Source organism: Trachurus japonicus, chromosome 8 (assembly GCF_045865225.1).
Source record: "Trachurus japonicus isolate A0001 chromosome 8, Traja_1.0".
NCBI lineage: Eukaryota > Metazoa > Chordata > Actinopteri > Carangiformes > Carangidae > Trachurus > Trachurus japonicus.
Window position 1 is genome coordinate 7,557,466 of NC_140914.1, and position 12,619 is coordinate 7,570,084.

At 40.3% G+C, this 12,619-nt stretch overlaps 2 protein-coding genes and 1 pseudogene across 3 annotated transcripts; all 3 read right to left on the reverse strand.

The window, feature by feature from the left end:
* Positions 1 to 1,401: 1,401 nt before the first annotated feature.
* LOC146982509 (apolipoprotein L6-like) lies at positions 1,402 to 3,420 on the reverse strand. The gene is made up of 2 exons (XM_085783525.1): positions 3,314 to 3,420; positions 1,402 to 2,371 (listed from the first exon to the last, which is right to left on the reverse strand). Exons 1-2 carry the CDS (start codon positions 3,403 to 3,405, stop codon positions 1,402 to 1,404), a joined length of 1,062 nt encoding a protein of 353 aa, XP_085639651.1. The 5' UTR covers positions 3,406 to 3,420.
* Positions 3,421 to 3,504: 84 nt separating this feature from the next.
* LOC146982510 (uncharacterized) lies at positions 3,505 to 5,209 on the reverse strand (annotated as a pseudogene). Its single transcript, XR_015036373.1, has 2 exons — positions 5,180 to 5,209; positions 3,505 to 4,080 (listed from the first exon to the last, which is right to left on the reverse strand). The product of XR_015036373.1 is annotated as an uncharacterized LOC146982510 (transcript).
* A 1,219-nt stretch (positions 5,210 to 6,428) lies between these two features.
* On the reverse strand, positions 6,429 to 12,435 carry LOC146982511 (uncharacterized). Its single transcript, XM_085785526.1, has 5 exons — positions 12,395 to 12,435; positions 9,346 to 9,939; positions 9,151 to 9,264; positions 6,719 to 8,260; positions 6,429 to 6,471 (listed from the first exon to the last, which is right to left on the reverse strand). Exons 1-5 carry the CDS (start codon positions 12,403 to 12,405, stop codon positions 6,429 to 6,431), a joined length of 2,304 nt encoding a protein of 767 aa, XP_085641652.1. The 5' UTR covers positions 12,406 to 12,435.
* Positions 12,436 to 12,619: the final 184 nt, after the last annotated feature.

The following is a 12,619-nucleotide window of genomic DNA, read 5'->3' on the forward strand; positions in this document are numbered from 1 at the left end:
TATTGTCTTATTTTCAAGAATTTGAAAATAGTGGTTATCATTTCAAATAATCATACAGAGGTTGTAGTGGCGGATTTCTTGAATCCTTAGTTTTTAGAGGACCATTTACATTTGTGAATGTAGTATTATATTATATAAAATTAAAACACTGCAAAAACTCCAAATCTTTCCAAGAATATTTGTCTTATTTCTTGTCAAAATGTCTAATTTCTAGTCAAAACTAATCTCTTTCCACTTAAAATAAGACTCATCACCTAAAAATTAACTTGTTTTTAGGTCATTTTCACTTGTTTCAAACTAATTTTCACTTGAAATGAGTAGAAAAATCTGCCAGTGAAAGCAAGTTTTTTGTGCTTGTAATAAGAAAGAAAAACTTGCTCCACTATCAGATTTGTCTACTTATTTCAAGTGAAAATATGCTTGAAAGAAGTAAAGAAAGTGTCTAAAAACAAGCACATTTTTATGCGACGAGTCTTATTTTGAGTATAATTTGATTTGTTTTGACTAGAAATGGCATTTTAACTAGAAATAAGACAAATATTCTTGGTAAGATTTTGAGTTTTTGCAGTGAAGATTCAACAAAAAAAAGTTTCCCTGCCCTTAAGGGTTTTCTCATCATTTCGGAGAATTAACCTATATCTTTTCCTTCTACGTTTAAGCTCCTACACCAGTTAAGGTTTCAAACAAATGTCCAACTTCTACCCAGAACAAAAATGGGTGCTTCCATGGACACCATAACTTTAAAAAAGTGATCTCTTCCTCATTTGAACATTTGAGAAATTATGTATTATTGTTACACAGTAAAATCTAACATTAAACTGAGACTTAATGGTAAATCAGAAGGAAGGAAAAAGCTAACTAAACTTTTAATTTTTACCCGAGTTAGTAAATCAGTTTATTAGGAGAAATAAAACTTAAACTCGTTAAGATTTGAATAATACCTGATAATGATTGCTGATTCAGCTCTTGACTGAACTTTAATTTGTGATTCACTTGTGTTTATTGAAGTGTATGAAAAGGCACCTTACGAGAGCTGACACTGTTTACTGAGGACTACTAAAAACTTGTTTGTATTTTTTTAACTTTCCAACTACCTAATACGCATTGTCATCTGTTTCTTTTTGTCTATAGATCTACTTCATATTGATGATGTTTGAGTTGTACACAGAGATGAATATGCTTCATTCACATAATGAATGTAACACCAGATCAGAGTCCCAGAACCTGTAAAAGCACTACTGTACAACACAACAACAACCCTTTTCTTCATCCACCTCACTGACTGCAGTTTTTTCTTCTGTATTTTAGTTTCTTCACATCCAGTTTTGGATAAAACGGCGTCTCCAGGAGAGCTCCATTTTTCTCTGACCCAGAACTCTTGTCCCAGAACCTACTAAAACACTACTGTACAACACAACTGTCATTTTCTGGCACTTTCTCGTCCACCTCATCAGCTGCAGTTTCCTCTTCTGCGTCTTCTTCTTTCTTTAGATCCAGCTCTGAATAAAATGGCGTCTCCAGGAGATCTTCATTTTCCTCTGACGTCTGCAGGCCCTCACACAGCGAGTCGTGGATCTTCTGCCATGAATCTATCTCTGAGCTCAAGAGAGCAGATCTGGCTCTGATGAACTGTGAGATTTTGGTCTCGCTGCCTTTGGCCAGACTGATGCTGTCTTTACAGATGAAGAAGATATCCATGCCCAGGAAAAGAGCGTTGAGTGCAATGAAACCTGCCCTGGCCGACTTTGAGAGACCGAGAGAACCTTTGGCTGCTGCCTGGCCGATATCTGGGATCTCTTCAGCTGCCACACCCACAAACTTAACATCAGAGGCTCCAAGAACAAGTGAATGAATGCCTTTCCCAATACCACCAGCTTTCCCAAGAATCTTGGCCCCATCCATCATCATATTGATCTTGTTTAGGTCTATTTTGGAGACAGCTTTATTGATGACTTCCTCCAGACAATCTTGAAGAACCTGCACATCCTCCATGAAGACCTGGAAGACTTCATTGGCTTTCTTTTGTTGTGTAGTGTTCACCCCAATCCCTGTGGCTGTGGTGACAGCGCTGTTGACTCCACTGGTGACCCCCAGGCTTGCTCCTGCGATGGTCAGACCCAGAGACACTCCTGCTGTTACAGGAATCAACGCCAAACCAATGATGGAAAGCACACCTCCAACTGCCCCCACTGAGCTTCCTGTCACACTGGAGATCTTTGATCCTTTATTCATCCTGTCAAGCTGAACAGCACACTCCTCCAGCTGCTCCAGACACTGAAGCATCCGAGGCTGTCGCTCCTTGAACTCATTGATGAAGGTAGAACATGATTCCTCCTGAAACAGGAAAACTGTCCGGAAGGGTTGGTTCATCCTGATGAAGAGATAAAGAGGAAACTAAGCTGGGTTTCTGAATTTTACTTTAATTTCTCAATATTTATAGGCTACACAACACATTGTTAAAAGAAATTATTGTATGATTTTTTTTCAAAGAAAGATTTTAATTATGCTGGATTAACAAAAACTGTTTTTCTCCTCACTCTCCATGCACTTGTGAATCTTTTTCTATGACTCTTTAGCTGTGCCTGAGTTCAGGGGCCGCAGCCTTCGGAGGCTGCTCTATACGAGCGCTGTAGGAGCCATTATTCAAGAATGAAAAGTAAGTTAAATATATGTAGGGTTGTTTAAATGTACTACATTCTATATTTGATTTTAATTAGTTAGTGTAGTGCAGTGACATTATGTGCAGCAGAGTAGATGATAGCTACATTTAGAAGGGGATCTACAGTCTTTCTACTGTATGACTGATATATTTTTATGTTTTTGTCTCAATAGGCCTAAATACCCTAATCCTCAAATCAAATTACACTTCCTCTCATTCGTATCAGACTCAGATATTGTTCTTGCCATAGATATAGAAACGTTTCTATATCTATGGTTCTTGCAGCTCATTTGTGGGTTTTTGACACCCTAGACTGACTGTCCTGTTTCAGAGGCTCCTTCAAACTTGGCCTTCATTTCCTTGGATCGTTTGTGACCCAACATATCCCAAGATTCATTGCACACTGATAATGAAAGCAAACAACATGTGCAGAGAGTCACTACATATTGTCATGGTTGCTAGGTAACAGGAGCCCTACTTTGTTTTGCAATAAACTAGAAGCACATAGTTTGTCCAAGTGTGTTATAGTATATTCAATTTGAAGCAAAATCAAGTGAGTGTACCCAGTCTACATTTAATTAATTTGAGATATAAGTATATATCAATCATAACAATGAAAAAAAAACATAGACACATGAGGGAACATTAGGCTACCTGATTTCATCCAGCTGGTTGATGTAGCAAAACATACTCTGTATGTCGTCTTCAGACACGCCATCGAGGTCAACCTGAGTTTCCAGATTCATCTTCGGGCAAAAGTCACCAAAGCTGTAAAAGAGATTTAGATTCAGTGTCTACTCACTTACATCACTGACTGTCTTTTATTTTGTTCATAAAATGTCTGTTCACCTCTTTGCTAACTCCTGGCAGATTGCCTGGATGGTCTCTATGTATATGTCCAACTGATTCGACAGCACCTCCACATTCTGTAGTTTGGGAAGGAAGAAGACTTGTGCATCTCTTTTAAACTTCAGGAGGACAGGGCAGATCATTCGTGCAACACTTATAACGATCTGAGCGTGTTGTAAGCTGATGCCATCATTCAGGTATTGCACCTGGTTTCCATGAACACATTAAGTGAGGTGACCGCCAGCTTCTCCACTGCATCCAGGAAGCAGTGGAGCTCCTCCAGGCCTCTCAGAGTGTCCTTCAACACGACCGCAAGCTGCTCCGCCGGGTCTGCACGCCTGCTGTTTGAATTCATCGGGGTCTCCTTACTCTTCATATATTCTTGAAAGGCCTGAACTTCATCCTGCGACTGTTTGACCTTGTCAGCCTGGTTTTTAATGTACATCATCATTTTCCTTTCTTTCTCCCTCATGCCCACCCATTCAGAGATATTCTCACAGAAACGTCTCACTGAGTCGATGTCGCTGAGGGTTTCAGTGATGTAGCGGCACAAAGCCTCCTGTAGCTCCTTTCTGTCAGACAAAGCATTGACAGGTTTCTGATATAACTTTTTGTTTTTCTTTGTATCTACATAGTTTGACCAGCAGATGTTGCCAGAGCAAACATGGTTTTACATCAAGAAGCGGAAAGTTCAAGTGTTTAGTAAGTTAAATTTTGCTATCTTTGTGTGATATTCTACAATCGATTCTTTGACAAAGATTATATGCATTGTGACAATATATATTTCAAACAGTGCTTATTTCTCTGTTTGTTGGCTTTGTTTACAGAATACATCAGAGTGCAGGGAGGTAAAACAATCAACAGTGTTGCATATTTCTAGGTTTCTAGGTTTTATTTATTTGTGTTTTTAACTATTTTATTCCTCAAGGTCACCACACTACAATAATATAAATGATATTGTTTCATGTGTGACTGAGCAGCTCTGTAAAGTCAAGGACATACAGGGTAGTAAAGCATGAGTCAATTATAAAGTAACCGGAACAAAATATAGTCACCAGAGAAAAAGTACAACAGAAACCTTGTATTGTTAAGGCTTTTTCGGTTACTAGTGAAAACAAACTCACTTGAATTCACAAGTTGCAGTTTCATCTGTGTCAAAACATTCAGGAATACTTCATTTATTTTGGCTTTAAAGGGGAAGTAAGTCCAGTTGCTTTTCCTCTGTTTTGCTAAACCTCCTCCTCGCCATGTGCATTTGATTACAACGAAGCCGGCGAGAAATCAGTCTTATAGAGTGGTAGATAACATTATATATGACGTTACAACGTGCATATTTGTGTAGTTTAATCTGTCAAAAACAAGATATTATGGGTTACGGGGGCGTTTGTGTCACAGTGCTACAGATACAGGAGCTGGGACACCGGGGCGGCGGCCCCGATCTTGCAAAGTTGTTTTTCAGCCAAGAGACACGTATGTGACACACACACGGAAGGCAGAGAGCCTCCACTCTCCATCGTAACAAGCTAAGCCGTTTATTAAACTATATATGTTTAATTTAGGCAAAAATGTAGCACAGTTAAGCTACAAATCCTGCATAGTTAGGTGACCACGGGCCCAAGTATGTGCAAGTACAAGCGCTCACTTTGTTTAAAAACAACAGTCAAACTTTACCTTCCAGACATTTTCTCCTCTCGGTGTGAAGTCTTCTTTTTGTTACTGAGGACAATGAAGAAATAAAATCCAAATGAGCTCAGAAAACACCTGTGTACTGTGCTGAACTTGATGTGGACTGAAGAGGCTGAAAAAATCACTTATCAGGTGTTACGTACTTTTATTTTCATTTCTCCACAACACTGAGTTCCTGCACCTTACACGTTGGAGGTTCTGACTTCAGTAATTACTCACCATTTTATGATCACTACGTGATACTGTCTTTGTAGCAGGTATAGATAAGGTCTTCTGGTTGTTCAGTGTTTTATTTATTTACCCAGCTGTAAGATTTATGCTCGTCCATGACTGTTAGGGACTAAAACCTCTGTATAGATCAGGGCTTCAGACATGCTGGGGGTTTCACCCAGCTCAGATTTCACCCATTAAATGCACAAATTTGATCCAATTTCCTAGTAAAACTGAAATAAGGAAAAAGTTGTAATTTCTGCAGACAGCAGGAGGAGAAAAGTATGTATTTATTGATGAAGCAGTAAAACAATGGTTTTCAATGATTTTGGGAAAGTGTTGAGTTTATCAGTGATTGCTGTTTTAGCTGCAGTTGGACTGAGTAACCTTAATGAGGTTTGAAACTGTTTGCTGTTGTCCTTGAGGTGCAAACTGTGAGGTCAGATCAGATCATATCTGCAGAACAAACAATGACTCCTGTGGGTTTACAAGAAGTGACAAAGATTCAGGGAAACAGAATCAGGTGTGAGGTCTATGATGTACGGTGGCGCTGAGAGCTCAAAACACTGCAACTTAGGAAAAGACATGCAAAGACACAAATGTGCTACAAATTCATCAGTTTAACAACACATTCACTACAAAACTCACAACTCAACAGGAGTGATTCCAGGGACACAAAAAAGTTGCATCTTTACTTTTTTATTCAGGTGTGCAAGAAAAAAATGTAAATTGAATTGATACAGATAGTAGTCGAAATAGATTTTTAACAGACAGTACTTTGATTTTCTACTTACATTTATTATCAAGTGAACTGTGATTTGAAACATGTGGTCATGATGATAATAAAAAACATATCATTTAAATGTATTCATTAAGTTGGCTTAATATCAGACCAAAGCACTAGCACCGGTTCATATATAAAAAGGATCTGACAGTTATGGTGCCAGGACTCAAGAGCTCATCTCAGGGGTAAGCAACAGAACCAGGTTTATTGGTGCTGAGCAGGCAGGAAGTTAAGCAAGACTTAGAACACAAGACCTGACGACTGGGACGCTTGACAAATACACCTAAATACACAAGGGAAGGAGAGACAAAGACACAGGTGCAAACATTTAGGGCAGGGCTTCTGCAATCAGCACATGGGAGAACATGAGGGCAGGAAGTTAAGACATGTGAAACGACAGGAGAAGGTAAGCACAACAAAATAAAACAGGAAGAAAAAATACAAGAAACGAGAAAACATGACCTCTATCAAGGACAAGGCTTGACACTGGATAAGATGGTGGCACCTCGCAAGAATTTTTTCTCTTTGACGTTTTTTCATCCACCTCATCAGCTGCCGTTTCCTCTTTTGTGTCTTCTTCTTCCTCCTCTGGATAAAATGGCGCCTCCGGGAGAGCTTTGTTGCTCTTTGACGTCTTTTCATCCACCTCATCAGCTACTGTTTCCTCTTTTGTGTCTTCTTCTTCCTCCTCTGGATAAAATGGCGCCTCCGGGAGAGCTTCGTTGCTCTTTGACGTCTTTTCATCCACCTCATCAGCTACTGTTTCCTCTTTTGTGTCTTCTTCTTCCTCCTCTGGATAAAATGGCGCCTCCGGGAGAGCTTCGTTGCTCTTTGACGTCTTTTCATCCACCTCATCAGCTACTGTTTCCTCTTTTGTGTCTTCTTCTTCCTCCTCTGGATAAAATGGCGCCTCCGGGAGAGCTTCGTTGCTCTTTGACGTCTTTTCATCCACCTCATCAGCTACTGTTTCCTCTTTTGTGTCTTCTTCTTCCTCCTCTGGATAAAATGGCGCCTCCGGGAGAGCTTCGTTGCTCTTTGACGTCTTTTCATCTACCTCATCACCTACTGTTTCCTCTTTTGTGTCTTCTTCTTCCTCCTCTGGATAAAATGGCGCCTCCGGAAGAGCTTCGTTGCTCTTTGGCGTCTTTTCATCTACCTCATCACCTACTGTTTCCTCTTTTGTGTCTTCTTCTTCTTCCTCTGGATAGAATGGCGCCTCCAGGAGAGCTTTATTTTTCTCTGACGTCTGCAGGCCTTTACACAGCGAGTCATGGATCTTCTGCAATGAGTCCATCTCTGAGCTCCACAGAGCAGATCTGGCTCTGATGAACTGTGAGATTTTGGTCTTGCTGCCTTTGGCCAGACTGCTGCCGTCTTTATAGATGAAGAAGATATCCATGCCCAGGAAGAGACCGTTGAGTGCAATGAAACCTGCCCTGGCCGTCTTGGAGAGAGCGAGAGACCCTTTGGCTGCTACCTGGCAAATAGCTGGGATTTTTTTAGCTGCCACACTCACAAGCTTAACATCAGAGGCTTCAAGAACAAGTAAAGAAATGTGTTTTCCAATACTACCAGCGTTCCAAAGAACCTTGCCCACATCCATCATCATATTGATCTTGTTTAGGTCTATTTTGGAGACAGCTTTATTGATGACTTCCTCTAGACAAGCTTGAAGAGCCTGCACATCCTCCATGAAGACCTCAAAGACTTTATTGGCTTTCTTTTCTTGTGTAGTGTTCACCCTGAACTCTGTGGCTGTGGTGACAGCGCTGTTGACTCCATTGGTGATCCCCAGGCTTGTTCCTGCGATGGTCAGACCCAGAGACACTCCTGCTGTTACAGGAATTAACGCCAAACCAACAATAGAAAGCACAGCTCCAACTGCCCCCACTGAGCTTCCTGCCACACTGGAGATCTTTGACCCTTTATTCATCTTGTCAAGCTGAGCAGCACACTCCTCCAGCTCCTTCAGAAACTGAAGCATCCGGGGCTGTCGCTCCTTGAACTTACTGATGAAAGCAGAACATGATTCCTCCTGAAACATGAAAACTGTCCGAAAGTGTTGGTTCATCCTGATGAAGAGATAAAGAGGAAACTAAGTTGGGTTTCTGAATGTTACTTTAATTACTCAATAATGATAATAACATTAGGCTACAATTTGTTAAAAGAAATATAGGCTACTTTATGAATCCCTCAAAAAAAGATTGAATTTTGTTGGATTTTTCTCTGCACTTTCCATACATTTAACCTGATGTAAATATCATATCTGATTTAGTTATTAATAGGCTTTGACATAAAGAGACGTGGATCTTTTTCTATGACTCTTCAGAGTTCAGGGCCCACAGCCTTTGGATGCAGCATACGAGCGCCATAAGAGCCAGAATTCAAGAATGAAAATAGTTCATATTTTCAGTGTGAGACAGGGTTGTTTAAATGTATTTTAATTTTTAGTTAGTGATTTCATGTGCAGCAGAGTAGATGACAGCTACATTAAGAAGTCTTTCTACTGTTTGATCAATGTGATTTAATGTTTTTGTCTCAGTAAATACTTTCCTCTCATTCATATCAGACTAAATTATTGTTCTTGAAGCTCATTAGTGTTATTTGACACTCAGAAGAGGCTCCCTCAAACGTGGCCTTCATTTCCTTGGATCCTTTGTGACCCAACATATCCCAAAATTCATTGCACACTGATAATGAAAGCAAACAACATGTGCAGAGAGTCACTGTGGTTGCTAGGTAACAGGGGCTTCACTTTTGCAATAAATCAGTAGCTCAGGTAAGTTTGTCCAAGTGTGTTATAGTATATTCATTTTGAAATAAAATCAAGTGAGTGTACTCAGTCTACATTTAACTATTTTGAGATATACAGATTGGATTTAAGTATATGTCAAATAATAATAATATTAGTAATAGCCTATTAATAATAAAAAAAAAACATAGACACATGAGGCAACATTACCTGATTTTATCCAGCAGATTGATGTGGTAAAACATACTCTGTATGCCGTCTTCAGACACGTCATCGAGGTCAACCTGAGTTTCCAGATTCATCTTCAGGCAAAAGTCACCAAAGCTGTAAAAGAGATTTAGATTCAGTGTCTACTCACTTACATCACTGAAGGTCCTTTATTTTGTTCATAAAATATCTGTTCACCTCTTTGCTAATTCCTGGCAGATTGCCTGGGTCGTCTCTATGTATACGTCCAACTGATTCAACAGCACCTCCACATTCTGAAGTTTGGGAAGGAAGAAGACTTTTGCATCTCTTTTAAAACTGAGGAGGACAGGGCATATCATTCGTGCAATAGCGATGACGATCTGTATGTGTTCAAACTTGATGCCATCAGTCAGGTGTAGAACCTGGTTCTCCATGAACACATTAAGTGAGGTGACCGCCAGCTTCTCCACTGCATCCAGGAAACAGTGGAGCTCCTCCAGGCCTCTCAGAGTGTCTTTCAACACGACAGCAAGCTGCTCCGTGAGCTCTGCACGTCTACTGTCTGCAGTCAGTGCATTCAACTTGCTCTTTGTATATTCTACAACAGCCTTGCCTTTGGCATCTGACTTGGTAACATGAGTAATATTTAGGTCGATGTTGGCAGCGCTGTTTTTAATGTCCATCATGATTTTCCTTTCTTTCTCCCTCATGCCCACCCATTCAGAGATATTCTCACAGAAACCTCTCACTGAGTCGATGTAGCTGAAGGTATCAGTGATGTAGCAGCACAAAGCCTCCTGCAGCTCCTTTCTGTAAGACAAAGCATTGACCGATTTGAAACAACTTTTTGTTTTCCTTTGCATTTACACAGAGTGACCAGCAGATGTCGCCAGGGCAAACATGGTTTCACATCGTGAATCAGCAAGTTCAAATGTTTAGTAAATTAAATTTTGCTATCTTTGTGTCATCTTCTACAGATTCCTTATAATATATATAATCCTATGCATTGTGGCAGTATGTATAGGTCTATTTCAATCTGTGCTTATGTCTCTGTTTGTTGGCTTGGTGTACAAAATACAGCAAAGTGTAGGGAGGTAAAACAATAAATGGTGATACATATTTCAGGGACTTGGGGCATAAATAAGACTCATTAGTAACATGACAGCCATTGTGGCTGTTAGGGTAACTGCAGTCACCAGCCAAGCCGGTGCGGGAGCGCGCATGAACTCTCCACAGCAGTGCAGCTGATACTGTGACACTGTGGCTGTATTTGAAACCGAATATTATACTGCTAGTACATAGCCTTATATGGCCAAAATGTAGTGTGTATTCCCAGATGTCATACTAATTCAGAAAATATTGCTAGTGTGCATCTGACCAGTCTACAATGTGTACTGTATCCATAGTGCGAAATACGGGGGGGTTTGGGGGGGTCGGACCCCCCTGATTAACCCCTTGAGACCCCCTGAAAGACTCAAAAGCAAAATCTGAGGGGGGTCTCAATCTTGTCAAAAAATAAATAATATAATATAATATAATAATTTTATTGTGGTCAATTAAATGTGTTTAAGATCACCATGTCCAGTATTCATAATTCAAAACATTTATTCGTTTAACGTTAAACTGAACCGTGTCACCTGCGCATTATGCAAATTAGCCATGTGCGCCAGCCCAGCGCAGGAGTCGAGCCCACTCGCTATCAGAACAGAGGATCCCGTTCCTCTCCCACCCTCTGCCGAAGAAAGTGAAGTTGAGGCCGAGTGCTCTGAAGACGTAGCCGCAGCCCCTGCTGCTAGCACTGGTGATTGGCCGCTTTTCTTTTTCTTTTTTTTTTTTTACACCTAAGCAGGTGAGGTAATGGAAATACCGCAACCCTTGGTTTGACATTAAGGCAGGAAAATAACTTAAGGTAAGAGGCTAGCCTGCTTCAGCATACTATGGCCTGAACCCCCAGTGGTGTTGTTTGGCCAGGCGCCTGTTGTGAGCTATTTGTCTGTGCTTTTTCAATTTTTATGATGGCCCGTTATACGAATGTGATTTGTGGATGTGTTCAATGCTGTGTTTAAACGTATTTGCTAGATGGATGGTTAGATAAGGCTACATGATGGTCATAGTTGCAGGCTGAGGATCTCGTGCACATAATTGCACGTCAGTCTCCGATCTCCAGATTTATACAGTTGGTTGTTATTCGAGTGCACGAGTTTGGTGTCTTTCATTCATTTTAATTATTGTATTTTATTTATTGTCTATTCGTTTCTGCATTGCCCTGATCGCGCGCCAGTCTCCTATACCTGGCATTTATTCATTGTTCAAGTGCGCCAGTGTGGTGCCAATTATTGTCTTTTATTTATTGAATTATCGTCTATTTATTGTCAATTACTTTCTGCATTGTAGTGCACAACTTTGCCTCTCCTTTTTAGGCTATATGCTAATTTTCTTGGCTTATTGTAATGTTATAGTCCTACTTTATAAAAAGAAAAAAAAAATAACGGTATTGCGCAACAATCGCGAGTTAGGGACCCCCCCGAATATTGATGGGTATTTCGCACACTGACTGTATCCTACAATGCATTGCACCCCTGACCTCAAATCCCAATCAAAGACAGTTTAGAGTAAGTATTTTTGCTGTGTACCGTAACCATGTTATGTCACTTAGTAAAATAATATTTAATGTAGACTGATCGTTTCATTGTAAAACATTTATTTATTGATTTAGTGATTTCTGTACGTATGCTATAGAGCCCCGGGGCAGCGTTGCTCTTCTGTCCACACACAAGTTTCACTTGTAATTTAAACAAACTAATGTGGCTGGCATCAATGAGACCAGCATTTATCTTCTAAAAAGAATTTACCCAGCCGGCGACAAACCTCCAAAAACCTGCAGATAAGTTACTCGGCTCATTTTTATGGGATGACAAAGCAGGTTGACCGGCCGATCAGCTCAGGAGAACGACTGCTGCCTCTGTGACTCCCACAGGTGGCTTTGCACTTCTCCGAAACCGTCGGAGCAAATTTCCTAACAGGCGTTATTCGGATAAACTGGCCACAGATTTAAGTCCTCAAGGTCACTGCACTATTATAATATAAATTATATCATTTTATACGTGGCTGATCAGCTATGTGTGTGAAAGCCTTTCAAGAATAACATTTAACAAGTAAAAATAATAATAATTTAGATTAGTGAAATGACCTGGCTACCCTTGGTGGCTGTGAACATTTCACAGTACACATTGTTCTCTGCTAGTATCTTAGAGTCAAACCTTACCTTGCAGACATTGTCTCCTCTCGGCGTGAGGTCTTCAGTCTCTGATTGAGGCCAATGAAGAATGTTGTTTTTCTTTAACTCGTGAGACAGAAAATCATAAGTTCAGCAAAAAGAGGTTTCACTTCAGGCTCGAGAGTGGCAACGAGCCATGCATCAGACCCATACAAGATTACATTTAGCTTACATAAAGCAGATGCGATACCTGTGGTTTTGGAGACATAAACA